This window comes from Mobula hypostoma, chromosome 18, assembly GCF_963921235.1.
Source record: "Mobula hypostoma chromosome 18, sMobHyp1.1, whole genome shotgun sequence".
Taxonomy (NCBI): Eukaryota; Metazoa; Chordata; class Chondrichthyes; order Myliobatiformes; family Myliobatidae; genus Mobula; species Mobula hypostoma.
In genome coordinates this window covers 9,726,304-9,743,905 of record NC_086114.1, presented here as the reverse complement: position 1 = coordinate 9,743,905, position 17,602 = coordinate 9,726,304, and the positions used below count along the sequence as shown (strand labels likewise).

General features: G+C 42.3%; 1 protein-coding gene across 7 annotated transcripts in view; it reads right to left on the bottom strand.

The window, feature by feature from the left end:
- dlg5a (discs, large homolog 5a (Drosophila)) overlaps window positions 1-17,602 on the bottom strand; it is a 235,166-nt gene that overhangs the window by 115,595 nt on the left and 101,969 nt on the right. For all 7 annotated transcript variants that reach the window (XM_063070421.1, XM_063070424.1, XM_063070425.1 and 4 more), the window contains exon 6: window positions 8,532-8,715. In XM_063070421.1, the coding sequence (XP_062926491.1) occupies window positions 8,532-8,715 (184 nt within the window). The remainder of the gene's footprint in view (window positions 1-8,531; window positions 8,716-17,602) is intronic.

The window sequence follows — 17,602 nt, the reverse complement described above, 5'->3', positions numbered from 1 at the left end:
CTGCTAGAACTGTGAGATAGAAAATATATACAAAGCGAAATAATACTACAAATTCCCAGCATCTGTGGAGAGAAAAACTGCATTAATACTAAGGGTTGAAGACTGGCCAGTTCTGACACAAACTAAAAGGACTGATTATCTGCACCTGAGTTCAGAGAACTATGACGTCTCATGGTCTCCTTCAAATAGTGCTAAGGAGGAATGTTTAGGTAGGAAACCATTGACTACAGGATAATCAATGCTCACTTTCAATAAGTAATCTAAGTCATGAAGATATTACATGCCACCGGGGGAATTTAACAGCCTCTGTATTTGATGTGCAATGGTACAGGTATATAAAGAAAAGCTGAGGAAAAACATGCAAAATTAAATAATTTTAAGAAAAACAGTGAAAAGGACACGTGATAAAATCATGCAATAAAAATGCCAAGCAAAGTTCTGGAACAGCTAGCAACATTATCAAAATAATCTACTACAACTAATCAATCACAGTTCATCACATATGGTGCAGAACATGTGTATGCTTGGCAAAGACAAATTAAATTCCAAGTATCACACAGATTTGCCACAAATTAATACTTATTAAAAAGTAGCATTTATAAAAATCTAATTTATGTACAAAACAGGCATTAAAATTACAAGCAGTCTTTCAATTTTAGAAGCTTTCCAAATGTGAAGAAAAAACAAACTCAGGAGGGACAAACCTTCACTTGTGCTGTTCAGTGACCTTTGACTCGCTGGACTGTTAAGTGGTTTACTCTGTTTGTGCAAACCTTTATTTTGATTCCTAAAGTTTAGTTTTAACTTGGAATTCAGGAATCACTTTCTGCAGTCAAATAAAGTCAGCTCCACTCACACATTATTTGAATGCACAGGGGTTGGTTATACATACTAAGTTCTTTTCTTACATCAAATGAAGCGTGGGCTTAACATTTCGAAGAACCTTGGCTTTGCTGCCACAGTTCTCTCTTTGCAAACCATGAACTTTTCTATAAAATCTCTCCCTTGGAGATGTGTCAGTTAAATGTTTATATATAGTTCCAGAATGTTCACTTCATTCAATTTGCAATGGCTTTCTGTTTCTAATCTGAATTTAAAAAGCATTCATCAAACAAGCAGCATTGTCCGACATGAATGGAAGCTGTGAACCTGAATGAGCAGCTTTATTCAATCATTCCTTTGCCCTTTAAGTGTCTCAGGCTAAAGGGAGAAATCATCTTTTGCAACGTCTCGGGAAAACAAACAAATCTAATGCGTCATATCAGGGACGAAAACACCAACATTCACCAACAATTAACCTTAATCAAAGCTTTTTTTTTACCCCTTTTTGTTTAAATTTTTACTTCAGTGCAAACATGGTTGGAAAATAAACTGTTTTCAAAGATCATTACACGAAAAAATATCACCATCGAATTTTTTTCTCCTTACACAGCTAAATCAAGAATCCAAAGAAAGTCCTCATCAGAATTTATAAAATAAAAGGTTCTTTTGATTATACTATTTAAAAATAATAGTTTCTTCATAGTTAATGAAGAGAAGGAAAGTCTAAGTGTATCTTATGAACTCTGTTCATTTATAGAAATAAAGAACCCTATGTATCTACAAGAATTTGATTTGATGCCTTTTGGTTTTGTCAGCTGGAGAGAGATCTGCAAATTTTCATCAGATATGGTCAAAACTGCTCAGAAATCACAAAGTTCCCACTAGAAATGGAGAAACTGATTTGAAACAGCACAAAATGCAAGGTTCATTAATCAAACGAGTGACAGAACTGGGCCACAATAAATTTTGCTGGTATATTTTAACCCCATGTGTCTTTCCCAGCATGGACGAAGGACATCCAATGGACAGATGTTGAGGCATCATGTGCTGTGTACAAAGACCAGCAAGGATGAGGCCTGGTGCTCCCACCCAGAAGGTCAGTGGGACCCCCACACGATCAACGGTCTCTGCAGGTAGGAGGTACAAGGGCTGGTGAGTCCCTGGTACGTGAGTCCAGAGCTCAAGGGCTGGAGTTCTGGGTCCCATCATCGGTGAGTCTGGAGGCCCGATGCCAGTGAGTCCACAAGTCTGGAGCCTGGACACTGGGAGGCAACCTAACCTGAGGTTAGAAGGGGAAGAGGAGGGGGGAGAGGAGGAGGGAGAGGAGGGGGGAGAGGAGGAGGGAGAGGAGGGGGGAGAGGAGGGGGGAGAGGAGGAGGGAGAGGAGGAGGGAGAGGAGGAGGGAGAGGAGGAGGGAGAGGAGGAGGGAGAGGAGGAGGGAGAGGAGGAGGGAGAGGAGGAGGGAGAGGAGATAGATGGATGGGAGGAAGGTAAGGCTTGCTTATGCTAATTGCAACTGGAATGTGTGTTGACACTTGCGGGTTGCCCTTAGCACATCCTTAAGATGAGTTGGTTGTTAACACAAAAGACTCATTTCACTGTATGTGAAATGTGATAAATAAATGAATTTGAATCCTAAACACAACAAGTACATTCAAGAAAACAGGCCAGCTGCCTCTGAAGCTCCCCCCGCCCCCCACCATTCAATACAATTATGGCAGATCCACACTAAACCCTTACTCCCAATTTTTGAAAAAAATCACCTTCCACTTTAAGTACTTCTCCACAACGGGCATAGGGCTAGCCTCCACAACCCTATCAGACAGAGAATTCCAGAGATTCACCAACATTTTGGAAATATTTATGGACCATGAACATCGACTGTCCTTTTCCCTCCATGGATTCTGCTTGACTTACCGGTTTTCAGTTTGATTTTGGCTCCAGATTCTAGCATAGCTTCTTTCTTGTGCAAGAATGCAATTGTGAAACAAGATCAAGATGAATTTCTGCAAGCAGACAATTTTCAAATGGGTTCTCTATAGTCCCTCCTGCACACTGGCGTCAAGGGATTACTGAGGTCAAAAAAAAAAGACCACAAGTTGTGACAGGTGCTCCTTCCTGCCATGTGGAGATCTTTTCCTCTAGGTGGACAAAATCCAAACTACCAATTGAGGTCTAGCTCTCCTGCCACTGGGAGACAGCAGCTGAGGAGTGTGACCTCTCAAGGCAGAGAGCACAAAGAACCTTCCACCATTACTGCAGCTTGACATCTCACAGTATGTGTTTTCAAGTCCCTTGGATCCTGTGACATATCCTCCTCTTCCCACATGTGGGCCATGAATCTGTGAATTTGTGACTGAAACCCATGGTAACCAATTTTTAGAACCACAGAAGGGAAACACGCTTCTCCCAAGATTTTGCTTATTAGATGGCATATGTGCTTTTGAATTCCTTATCAGTCAAGAGTGTGCAAGCCTGATTCAAATGGGTTGCTGCAGGTTGTAGTCAAGGGCACTAATGTCAAGGATTAAGTCACAGTTGATATGGTATTTAGAGTGCTCCTTCTGCTGGGTGTTGACTGCACTTTGTCCCACTGAGATCTAAGAATGTAGATGAACTAACCAAGGAAGGAAGCCTTGGGATCATGGGCCATAGATACCTTGACAGCACTGAAGAACGGATACATGTGTTCACTCTCAATGAACCGTGGTGCACTGGGGACTCTTTAACGGATCTCGGCCCAAAACTTCGACTGTTTACCTTTTTCCATTGATGCTGCCTGACCTGCTGAGCTCCTCCAGCATTTTGTGAGTGTTGATCTGTCCTTAAGGGTATGGGTTTTCTGTTGCCCTTGGAATTCAGGTACCAGTGGAATTCTTCCTTTGGTCTTGAGGCAAGACAAGTCTTACAAGCCAGAAACGGCTGCAATTAATTAGGATATTCTGATCATTCTCATTATACCTATCCTGGGGGATCATAGTAGAAAAGCGAAGAATCCCCTCTTCACAAACACCAACTATTATGGATTGCAAGGCAATAGACTGGAAACTCCTTCTCCTCTCCTCAAGCAACACACACAAAATGCTGGTGGAACGCAGCAGGCCAGACAGCATCCACTGGAAGAAGTACAGTCGACGCTTCGGGCTGAGACCTTTCGTCAGGACTCAAGAAGCGTCTTAGCCCGAAACGTCGACTGTGCTTCTTCCTATGAATGCTGTCTGGCCTGCTGCGTTCCACCAGCATTTGGTGTGTGTTGCTTGAACTTCCAGCATCTGCAGATTTCCTCGTGTTTGCGTCTCTTCTCCTCATCTGCCTATCACCACTTTCTGGTCCTCTTCCCTTTCTCCCATGGTCGACTTTCCTTTCCTCAGATTCTTACTTCTTTAGTCCTTTACCTTTTCCACCTATCACCTCCCAGCTTCTCAATTCATTCCCCCCTCCCTCAAACTACCTTCTCCCTCACTATTACCTCCTAGCTTGTACTCCTTCCCCTTCCTCCCCACCTCCTTATTCTAGCTTCTACCCCCTCCCTTTCCAGTCCTAATGGAAGGGCCTCAGCCCAAAATATCAGCACTTCATACAGATGGTACCTGACCTGCTGAGTTCCTCCGGCATTATGTGTGTGTTACTCTGGATACCGTGGCTTCAGTTTAGAAGTTGACAGATTTTCTCTGAGGTACTGCTCAGAAGGAGCTCCCTTTGCAGGATAAAGTGCTATAAGACAACCTTTCAAATGATATTGCTGTCTTAGGGGCAGGTTAATGGAGACACAAATGTGGATTGAGTGAAGGTTAGTGCAGCAGTCATGAGTAACTGATACAGTGCAGATAATGCAGTCCTTCACTGAGATGATTAAATAGGCAGAATTGGAGGCCGAAGAATACAGAGGGTATTGTAGCAGGTGCCACCACAAGGTCTCTGTCATTCATTATTTACATAAGTAATGAACAAGAGATCCAACATTGATCCCAGGTCTCCAGTGAGAGAGTTGACCGGGAACCATCATCCTCAGCTTCCTAAGATCGAGCAAATCCTGAATCCACCTCCCCAGCTCTCCTTGAATCCCATGTGACCCAACCATACAGATCAGCCTGCCACATGGGACCTTATCAAAGGCCTTAAAGTTCATCCCAACAACATTCACTGCCCTACTTTTAGCTATTCTCTTAGCTCTCTGAAAAGCTCCAAAAGATTCATCAGATGTGGCCTCTCATACACAAAACCAGGGTAGTATATTCTGACATACATATAATTTGATAATAGATTGAAATAATGAATACAACATAAGAGTTTGATCCACATTCAGTATACTGTTGGCTTTTTCCCCCTTCATAAATGTCCTTTCATCCCAAGGCTGTGGTTTGTGCTTATTCTGTTTCACATTTCCCTCCAGTCCCAAACACTGTCTAGATCAGACGCACTGCCTCCCTCTGAGTCTGTAGTTGTACTCTCACACCTTCACTAGATCTGTATCCATTTAGTTCAATCAACAGCTTTCTAGTGGGAAGTGGAAGAAGGGGAATATTATCATAGTTCATTATCTGAAGGCTTCCTGTAAGAAGGTTGACAAACTACTACTAGCTCATGATGCACTCACCCTTTGGAACCATATTGGGTAACAAGAACACAAGAGATTCTGCAGATACTGGAAATCCACAATAACACATACAAAATGCTAGAGAAACTCAGGTCAGGCAGCATTTATGGAAAGGAATAAACAGTCAACATTTTGGGCTGAGAACCTTTGTTAGGACATTTGATTTGTAAAGGATGATTACAATTTGGCAGATCAGAGAACATGAGCAAATGATTTATAATTAATGCACTGCTCATTGTTCATAGATCTTCCCAGACACTTTACAGAAAGCAAATCTATTCTTTCACCCATTATTCAGCCTGACAACAAAAAACGATGTATTCAATCATTTAACTCCCTTCACAAAGAATATGATTCAATTAAGTTCTAAAGTGGTTCAATTTGGCAGAGTCTTGCAGATATATAACACCACTGAATTTCAAATTGATCAGGTTACACAATTATAAAAGTACAGCCTTTTTCACGGTGCTGTGTTGGTAGATCACAACATTTAGCTCTTGAAAATTATGCTTTGAAGATCTGAGTAAAATAATCTCGGCTAAAAAAAAACTGTGCTGTCTACTCCTAACTTCATGCAAATATTATTCTTGTCCCTGATGTTAAGGCTCACTCATCAGTAACTACCGAGTTATTCCTACCGGCGTTCCTGAATAAAGAGTCAACATTAACTATCCTCCAGTCTTCTGGTACATTAGCCCAACATTCAAGATTGTTTAGTATCATTTCTGGCACACAAGCATAAAGGAGAACAAAATAATTGGTACTCTGGCTCCAATGCAGCACAAAAAAACACCAACACAATTACAATAAAAAGCACAATAAATATAAATACATAAGATATCTTATATGCATAGATTGGTTGCATGCCCATAAAGTGACACTAGGTATACAGGAGTGCCTGTACATAGGTGATTGACAGGATATGATAAAGTTATGGTGGTTGGGGGTGTGGCGGGGTGGGTCAGTGGTTTGAGGTGTTGATCAGTCTTACTGCTTGGGGCAAGTAACTATTTTTGAGTCTGATGGTCCTGGTGTGGATGCTACATAGCATCCTCAATGATAGGAGTGGGACAAAAAGTCCAAGGAGGATCCCAAGGAAGGTGGGATTTTCATGTTACTGGCCCTTTCCTGGCACCTTTCTGTATACGTGTTCTTGATGGTGGGTAGGCTGGGTACCGGTGATGCCAGTGGCAAGTTTTAACTACCTGTGAAGTGCAGTTTCCATACCGTGCAGTAATGCAACATGGATACCAAAGATGCAGACAGCAATCTCCTCCCTTACGTCCCTTTGCATCCTTGGCATTTCTGAGCTTTATTCACTTGCCCCTAGTATTCCCCAAAACCCATGAAAATTTTTTATTGGTTAAATTGCCTTAATTTCAACATACACCATTTCACAAGCAAAACTGCAGATAGTACAAACCCCTGCATACCAGTTTGTCAGATTTTCTTTCATAAAAGTACTTTGTAAAAGTCCCTGATGTTCAGGCTGCCCAATCCTGTTTGCTACATTGAACTAAACAGAGGCATCTATCACATTGTTTTTCCTACCATAAGAACCTTAGAATGTTTTCTTTTACTTAGGTGGGGCAAACAGAAAAAGGAATTGAAGAAAATTAAATGTATTGGGCATCTTCAACATCATGGGCCAAAGGGCCTAGACTGTGCCGTAGTTTTCTATGTTCTGTCTTCTATCTTGCAGAATTAGCAGAAACTGAAATTGTCTTACAGCTTATTCCCTGCTGACTTTTAAACCTCTGGAATTGTGGCCATCCCAATCCAGTTCTGGATCTTTGAGTTCAAAGATAAAGATTAGCTTTATTTGTCTGTCACGTGTATATCAAAACATAAAGTGAAAGTGCCATTTGCATCAAGGGTGTGCTGGGGAGTATTCCACAACTGTCTCCTTCCTTCTGACCCCAATGAGCACACTCACAACTTACTAACCATAACCCATATGTTTTTGGAATGTGGGAGGAAACCAGAGAACCCAGAGGAAACCCACATGGTCATGGGGAGAATGAACAAACTCCTTACAAATAATCTTGCATCTGGTGCTGTAAAGCATTATGCTAACCGCTACACATACTACTGTGCATTATGACTGAAGGGTGAACTTGGTAGTGAACTTCCGGAAATCATCAATGCCACTCAAGTGCAACTCCAACAAAGAACTGATATCGCATGTCTTAAAGCACAGCTCAAGCCCACTTCCCTGTGCTCACGCTATTGGTATCTTATAAAGAGCAAACAATGTATTAGCATCAATTACTTAAAACACAAGCAACTGTATTGGATCGACTGCGAGAATGTGGCAAGTGCATACGTGGCCGACTGATAGTGTGGTGGATCGACTGGGCCTCCTAAGCAAGGGAGGTACTCTCTTTTGGTGCAGACAGGCCTGGTTCGTTGTTCCTGCACTGCAAGTTGCCCAGCATGTACTATTACTAGCATGACTCAGTAAAAACATTTAATCATACCACTCCTGTTGTCGTTCTTGCTTCATACATAGATAACAACAAGGATGGTTTTAAATGTACAGACACAGACTGAAAACCATATTCAAAAAAGAAATCTATATTATGTTATGCACTTGACACAATTCAACTAACAAATTCTGTGGACAAGTAGGATGGCAAAGTAAATTCACACTCTTATTGATACTGGAATGGAAATAGTGCATATTTTTTTAAGAACCATTAAGAAACATTAGAGAAGCAAGCTGCAATGCTCAAGAACGACTGAACTTAGTTGTTAAATTTTGATAATCCCTCATCTTATCTCAGTGAACTTTCCCCGGTCCCCTCCATTTCAATTATTCATTTTCCAGCCAGCACTGGGGCAGAATAGAAACAATAATCATTTTATACCCAAACCAAAATAACAATAATCCTTTTCACTGTCACTTATTGCTTGGAAACAGATCAGTGGCAAATCCCAGCTCTTGTAGCAATATGCTGTCCTATGTCCATTCTATTTACTGTGTGTCAGAGGGAAGGAATTTTAAAATAAAAATCACCAGGATACCCTTATCATACAATTCAAAAAAACATGCACTCTTTAATTCAGCTGGTTGGTGATGACAATCCAAAAGCGTATACTGAACACTTACTTGTTGTTGCTGACTGCGCAGGTCCGTAATTTCCTTCTGATCTTCCTCATGGAGTCTCTTCAGTTCCTCACAGGTCTGTTGTGCATGATTGTGTTCCCGTAACAGCTGGGAGTTCTCCCTCTTGATGACCTCCATATCTTCCTTGAGTTGAGACTGATCAATTCTCAGGCGACTATGTAAAGTGCTGAGAAGGGAGTTAAAAATATTTTGGGAATCATGATTTACTGACTACATCATCAAAGCATCAGTTGAAAACACTGAACAATGATAAACAAATTTAAAATTTTACTGTAAATAAGTTACAATTAATCAAAACACTGCCTCCATTTTGCAAGCTAAATGAGCTCTTGTTTATGAAAGATGAATTGACCTATGATCCCTTCAATGCCTCAACAGAGGTGAATCACACGTACACAAAACTTTGCCAGAAGACTGATAAGGAGAAATTGCTGGATTGCAAAATAACAGACTTCATATTCCACTTGCTGCACACATTATTTTTTTCCAATTATTACATTTTAGCATCATTACTGATTTTTAAGTCTGGTCCCTCAGACCCTAGAAAATTGTAGAAATTGCCATCTTACTGATTCAGATGGTTTCTTCAATTTTAGCCTTAGGAGGCCATGTGTAAACAAAATGCCAGAAATTAAGCTGCCAAATTGTCATGGAGATCTTTACAAACAAAATATCATTCAAATTCTTCAAAAACACACAGTACTGGTACAGGTTCAAGCGTGCAGTGACCATCAGCCACCTCCTGTACATGGATGACATCAAGCTGTATACCAAAAATGAAAGAGACTCACTAATCTAGCGGTCCCCAACGACCAGGCCGCAAAGCATGTGCTACCAGGCCGCGAAGAAACGATATGATTTGGCGATATGAGTCAGCTGCACCTTTCCTCATTCCCTGTCACAGCCGCCGTTGATCTTGAACGCATGCGAGGTCATTACCCGCGCGTCATCCATATCAGCGCGGGAAGGAGATCAACTCCTCGAGTTTGCAAATGACACCCTGGGCTGAAAAGAATGTTTGACATAACATCTCTGCTGGTATTCCGGATCAAAGTCAAGGCTAATTATCCTGAGAGAGCCACGAAGGCACTGAAAACGTTGCTTCCATTTCCAACATTTTTCTGCGAAGTGGGGTTTTCTGCAATGAATGCAACGAAAACTAAATTGCGGAATAGATTGGACATAAGGAATCCCCTTCAAGTATCGCTGTCTCCCATCACCCTTCGATAGGACTGTTTGGCTGCAGGAAACCAAGCCCAGGGCTCCCACTGATTCAGCGATATTAGTGTGTTGCAATGATCTTATATGTTCATACGGGGAACATATGTGCTGTGTGTTTAATATCCAAACGTTACGTAAAATGTTATGATGCTATTGACTTACTTATATAACCATATAACAATTACAGCACGGAAACAGGCCATCTTGGCCTTTCTAGTCCATGCCGAACTCTTACTCTCACCTAGTCCCACCGACCTGCACTCAGCCCATAACCCTCCATTCTTTTCCTGTCCATATATCTATTCAATTTTTCTTTAAATGATAATATCGAACCTGCTTCTGCCACTTCTATTGGAAGTTCATTCAACACTTACTTCAAGCTCCCCTGTCCTCCCGATATTTGACTTATCACTATATTCATACAAGGAAAATATGCAGTGTGTTTAATATTAAATTCGTTAGATAAACCCTTTTACAAACGAAATTGAGTGTATTAGCCACTTATCACCTATATTCTGGTTGTGATTAACACCCCCACCCCCCACCACTGAACAGAATCGCCAAAAGGTATTTGCAGAAAAAAAATCAGCAGGTAAACGCAGGGGCAGGTCACGCATGCGCACTGGTGCCCGCGCAAGGCTTCATGGTCATTGTAGTTTTTCCCTGGGTAAACACAACGTATTTGACTGCTACTCTTGTCCATTGGCAACCCTACCCAGCGCCGCCGACCCCCGCCCCCGGGTTGGCCGGTCCGCAAGAATATTGTCAATATTAAACCGGTCCGCAGTGCAAAAAAGGTTGGGGACTCCTGCACTAATCCACCTGACAAGAGTGTAAGGAGGAGACATCAGGACATCACTTGGACTAGAAAAGTCCAGCTGGATAGTAGTGAAAAGAGGCAAACTCATCAAAACTGCAGAAAGTGAGATACCTGAAGGCCGCATAACAGACATACTGGACAGCTACAAATACCTGGGGATCCTGCAGGTGCATAGAAGCCATGATGAGGACCCAAGGAAAGCTGCAACATCCAAGTACCTCCAAAGAGTGAGACAGGTCTTAAAAAACCAGCTGAATGGGAAGAACAAGATCAGAGCCATCAATATATTCACCCTACCAGTCATCAGATCCCAGCCACAATAGTGTGCTGGCCAAGGAACGACCTGGAAGCCGCTGACATCAAGACCCAGAAACTACTAACACTACATGGAGGATTCCATCCAAAGTCCAACAATGAGCAACTATACACCTGCCAGAATAAAGGAGAATGGGGACTTGGAAATGTCAAGGCCACAGTCCTGGAGGAAATGCAAAACATCCATGAGGATGTCAAGGAGATGGCTCCCTAAGGACAACTAGGAGAATACCTCAGACAGCAAGCAGGGGATATGGAAATGGATGTGGGTGAAGCAGAGCCAGAAGACCAGAGGCCATGGCAGGACAAGCCACTGCACAGAACGTACCAGTGCCAGAAATCAGAGCAGTAGAAGCAGGGGTCCATCACAGTGGACAAGACCCAAGATACAGACTGTGCAAGGAATCTGCTGGAAACCATCCAGCACATAGTAGCAGCATGCAAGATGCAGGCAGGGACAGCATACACTGAAAGGCACAACCAAGTTGCAGAAATTGTGTACAGGAACGTCTGCACTAAGTATGGATTGGGTTGTGGAAGATGGTGGAGAATGACAGAGCTAACGTACTGTGAGACTTCAAAATACAGACTTATAAGCGGGTACTGACCATCCAACCAGACATAGTAATAATGGACAAGGAATAGAAGAAAGCAATAGTAATAGCTGTTACTGTCATTCAGGATTGCCACATCAGGAAGAAAGAACACGAGAAGGTGGAGAAATACCAGGGCTTGAAAGAGCAAATAGAAAGGATGTGGAAGGTTAACACCAGAGTAATCCCGGTAGTGATAGAAGCACTTGGAGCTGCGACTCCTGGACTGGGAGAGTGGTTCCAACAGATCCTGGAAACAACATCTGAGATTTTGGTCCAGAAGAGTGCACTACTAGGACCAGCAAGGATGCTGCACTAAATTCTGAAGCTCCCAGGCCACCGGTAGAGGACCTGAGATTGGGGGAAAAGTAACACATACACAGCACCCATAAGGGGCAATGGATAGATAAATAAATAAATGTGTGTGTGTGTGTGTGTGTGTGTGTGTGTGTGTTTGTGTGTGTGTATATATATATATATATGATTTTTAAGTAATTTGAAATACAATCTGTTCACAGATCTATTAAACGTGCACTTGCTCTCAGCAAGTGCTATTCAATTATTACCTTTTTTTGCTCTTTCCTTTTTTAAAAATTATTTATCCACCTAATATTTTAAAACCTGTGCCTGTAGTCTGATTCCATGAATTAATCTTACATGGAATAAAGAACTGTATTCTGAACTATTCCTTGTATTCCTTGTTCATGTTAATTCATGTTCTCTCATTTTCAACTCAGCAACTTTGCAGAAGTAGCTCAAACCTCTAAACCTTTATTTGCCAGATTGCAACTGCATCTAGGTAGATTTGTATGTCTAGATTTAGATATGTAGATGTCAGAAAAAATTATATGATTTATTTATCTGCAATGCTGTTGTCTGCAGGACTCATAAGTGCAAGACAATCCTAAAGACAGCAACCATAAATAAGCAACACACACAAAAAATGCTGGTGAACGCAGCAGGCCAGGCAGCATCTATAGGAAGAGGTACAGTCATCTCTTCAGGTCGGGACCCTTTGTCAGGGTTAACTGAAAGTAGAGATAGTAAGAGATTTGAAAGTGGCAGGGGGAGGGGGAGATGCGAAATGACAGGAGAAGACAGGAGGGGAGGGGTGGATCTAAGAGCTGGAGAAGAGAGAGGATCATGGGACAGGAAACCTGGGGAGAAAGAGAAGGGGGGGGGGAAAGAGGTGAGCCAGGAGGGTGGACAGCAGGTAAGGAGTTATAATGAGAGGGACAGAGGGAGAAAGAGAGAAAAAAAAAACATAAATAAGGACTGCCACTATCCGGGACATATCCTCTTCTCATTATAACCATCAGGAAGTACAGGATCTTGAAGACATGCTCAACATTTTAGGAACAGGTTCTTCTCCTCTACCATCAGATTTCTGAATAGACAATGAACCCATGAACACTACTTCACTAATTTTGCTCTCTTTTTCACCACTTATTTAATTTTTAAAATATATATTTCTTTTTGTAATTTATAGTATATTTTATATATTGTACTGCTGCTGCAAAAACAAATTTCACAACATACGTCAGTGATATTAAATCTGATTTCTAAGTTTTAATAACTGCAGTATAAGCAGAATCAGAGTGTTTCTGACTGCTTGCACATGTAAGAAATACGTTAAGTTGCAGTCAAAAGTAAACTACAAGCTGAAGCAGTTCTGAAACTGCACTCAAGTTCTTTAATACAACTGTTCATTCCTATTCATACATTAAACACATCCATGAACAACTAAGCAAGTTCTGATAGAGAGTCTCAACCCAAAATATCCACTATCTCTTTGGCTCCACAGATGCTTCCTGACCTGTTGAGTTCATTCAACAACTTGCTTTTTATTTCAGATTCAAGCATCTGCAGTCTCAAGTCTTTGCTAATTTTATCTAATAGAAAACACAAATTCCTTGAGTTGCGAATTATTGTTTATATATTTTACATGTCCAACAAAGCTAAAGCTGAAATATAAAATCTGCATCAGCTAGGTTTCAAAAACATACAAAACAGAAGGGTCTTCACCAGAAACATTGACTGTTCATTTCCCTTCATTGATGCTACCTGACCCACTGAGTGCCTCCAGCACTTGTGTTGCACCCAATTCGTGTACTGTGCAAATCTAATCCTAAATTACATGTTTTACTCTTAATACCTTTTGAAGTGTAGTACCATGTTTTTGTTTGATGCATGGACTGGACAATTATCATCTGATGCTGAATGAAATCCACTACAGACCCCTAAACAAGCTCATAAATGGATCCTTGACTTTGTGACCAACAGACTGCATTCAGGAAAGATAGGTTGCAACAGCCTCACCATAATTATCCTTGTGACGAAGGCCTGTCACTGACTACGGACGGCACATGGCGCACTCAGTAACACACTCATCCTCAGCAGTAATAGTGACTGGCTCTGAAACAGAGCTGCTGCATGGAGCTGTCTCATATCGCGGCAGCAGCAACTTGCACAGGTGTGCTGATGGTGGAGGATACCATCTTTAATTGGATAACTGAGTTAATTAGCTTTTGGTTGGTCTAGGGGGAGGGGCTTAGCAGTTATAAGCTTCAAGTTACCAAGACTTTGGAATTAGTTTTCTTTTATGTTTAGTCTGAGGGTGGCTATATATATAGTTATGCATATAGAATGCATATAGTTTTTTTCCCAGTTTTTTGTCTTGTTTTGAGGTAAATGAAAGCACCTCAATCTACTTTTGCCACTCAAGCCATCTCGTTATTTTTCTTAAACAACTGACCCACAGTTTTCTGTGACAATCCTCAATACTGGTGGCCCACAAGGCTGCCACCCCCCCAAGGCACTCATTACTTTACTCATTAGACACTCATGAGTGCATGGAGAGATTCTGCTCTAACTCTATTCACAAGATTGTCGTGGGCTGAATCTTAAATTGTGTTGAACCGAGTATGAGAAGGAGATAAGAGCTAAGTGGCACAGTGCTATCACAACAACTTTCCCCTGAATGTCAGCAAAACAAAAGAGCTGTTTAATAACTTCAGGAAGGAGGTAACACATATGCTCCTGTTTACATTAATGCTGAACTTCAGAGGGTTGAGAGCTTGAATGCCTGGGTGTGAGATAGCCAGTCCTGGTCCAACTACATAGACGACATGGCTAACAAAGCACATCAGCTTTCTCAGGAGGCTACAGAAATTCAGCACACCTCCGCTGACCACCACCAATTTTTATCAATGCATCACAGAATGCATCCTATATGGATGCATCACAGTTTGGTATGGCAACTGCTTTGCTGAAGACCAGAATAAATAGCAGACAGCTGTGTACACAGAAATAAGCCTCCCCTCCATGGATTCACTGCCTTGGAAAAACAGCCAACATAAGCAAGGATCTCACCCAGTCAGGGAATTCTCCCATCTCCTATCTTGCATCTGTCAGAAGATACATAAGTCTGAAAGCACGTATAACCAGGCTTAAGGACAGCTTCGAATCCATTGTAAAAGGCTATTGAACAGTGCCTTGCATGACAAGGTGGTCTTTTGACCTCACAATTTATCTGGTATTGGCCATGGACCTCACTGTCTGCCTGCACTGCACTTTCTTTATAACTGCAACATTATGTTCTGCATTCTGCTATTTCTTTTCCCTTATACTGCATCAATGTACTTACGTGTTGAAATTATCTGTATGCTAAACAAAATCTTCCATTGTACTTTGGCACATTTGACAATAATAAACCATTTTAATTTACCACAAGTTAAGGAGGCTAAGCAATCTTCTTGAGTGTTTACTGAGAACAAGAATCCAGAACTACGCATACATATTTACACCCAAAAGTTGCTGACATGAGTCTCAAATAAACTTTGAAACAACAACGGACTTGCCTTGTGGTGTGCTGACAACAAGCTGGCCCTTAACACCCAGAAGACCAAGGAGATCATTGTGGACTTCAGGCATGCTAGGAGCCACACTCACGTCCCCATCTACAACAACGGAGCTGTAGTAGAGCGTGTATCAAGCTTCAAATTCCTTGGTGTCCATATTTCCAAGGATCTCACCTGGTCTCTGAATTCTTCCATCCTGATCAAAAAGGCGCAACAGTGCCTTTATTTCCTGCGAAGCATCAAGAAAGCTCACCTCTGTCCCAGGATACTGACGGACTTTTACCGCTGTACCATTGAGAGCATACTCACCAACTGCATCTCAGTGTGGTATGGCAATTGTCCCGTATCGGATTGCAGAGCACTCCAGCGTGCGGTGAAAACTGCCCAGCGGATTATCGGCACCCAATTGCCCACCATTGAGAACATCTACCATAAACGCTGCCTGGGCAGGGTGAAAAGCATTATCAAGGATGCATCTCACTCTAACCATGGACTTTTTACTCTCCTCCCATCCAGTAGGCGCTACAGGAGCCTCTGCTCCCACACCAGCAGGGACAGGAAGAGATTCTTCCCTGAGGCTGTGACCCTGCTGAACCTCCCACATCATGAAGACCCTGGAGAGACTTGTTCTGGAGCTGCTCCAGCCTATTATCAGACCACACTTAGATCCCCTCCAGTTCGCCTACCAGCCCCAACTAGGAGTTGAGGATGCCATCGTCTTCCTGCTGAACCGTGTCTACGCCCACCTGGAGAAGCCAGCAAGCACTGTGAGGGTCATGTTTTTTGACTTCTCCAGTGCGTTCAACACCATCCGCACTGCTCTGCTGGGGGAGAAGCTGACAGCGATGCAGGTGGATGCTTCCCTGGTATCATGGATTCTTGATTACCTGACTGGCAGACCACAGTACGTGTGCTTGCAACACTGTGTGTCCGACAGAGTGATCAGCAGCACTGGGGCTTCACAGGGGACTGTCTTGTCTCCCTTTCTCTTCACCATTTACACCTCGGACTTCAACTACTGCACAGAGTCTTGTCATCTTCAGAAGTTTTCGGATGACTCTGCCATAGTTGGATGCATCAGCAAGGGAGATGAGGCTGAGTACAGGACTACGGTAGGAAAATTTGTCACATGGTGTGAGCAGAATTATCTGCAGCTTAATGTGAAAAAGACTAAGGAGCTGGTGGTAGACCTGAGGAGAGCTAAGGTACCGGTGACCCCTGTTTCCATCCAGGGGGTCAGTGTGGACATGGTGGAGGATTACAAATACCTGGGGATACGAATTGACAATAAACTGGACTGGTCAAAGAACACCGAGGCTGTCTATAAGAAGGGTCAGAGCCGTCTCTATTTCCTGAGGAGACTGAGGTCCTTTAACATCTGCCGGACGATGCTGAGGATGTTCTACCAGTCTGTGGTGGCCAGTGCTATCATGTTTGCTGTTGTGTGCTGGGGCAACAGGCTGAGGGTGGCAGACACCAACAGAATCAACAAACTCATTCGTAAGGCCAGTGATGTTGTGGGGATGGAACTGGACTCTCTGATGGTGGTGTCTGAAAAGAGGATGCTGTCGAAGTTGCATGCCATCTTGGTCAATGTCTCCCATCCACTACATAATGTACTGGGTGGGCACAGGAGTACATTCAGCCAGAGACTCATTCCACTGAGATGCAGCACTGAGCGTCATAGGAAGTCATTCCTGCCTGTGGCCATCAAACTTCACAACTCCTCCCTTGGAGGGTCAGACATCCTAAGCCAATAGGCTGGTCCTGGACTTATTTCATAATTTACTGGCATAATTTAGATATTACTATTTAACTATTTATGGTTCTATTACTATTTATTATTTATGGAGCAACTATAACAAAAACCAATTAACCCTGGGATTAATAAAGTATGACTATGACTATGACATCACAGCGCTAAGCAGTATTGCACTCATATTGTACTGTCTCAGTACTTTTATATTTGTGTGCTGCAGCACTTACTTTTTATTTGCAGTTATTTTGTAAATAATACTATCCTTTGCATTTCTGGTTAGATGCTAACTGCATTTCAATGGCTTTGTTATCTGTACTCAGCACAATGACAATAAAGTTGAATCTAATCTAATCTAATCCAATGTCAGGTGATTAAATTCTGCTAACCCAGAATGAAATCCCACACTTGAAGCAGCAAAAAACAGGCTGAACGGCAACTTCCCACCAAGACAAGTTATTCCAGTTTACGCACCCTTTTAGTGAAGT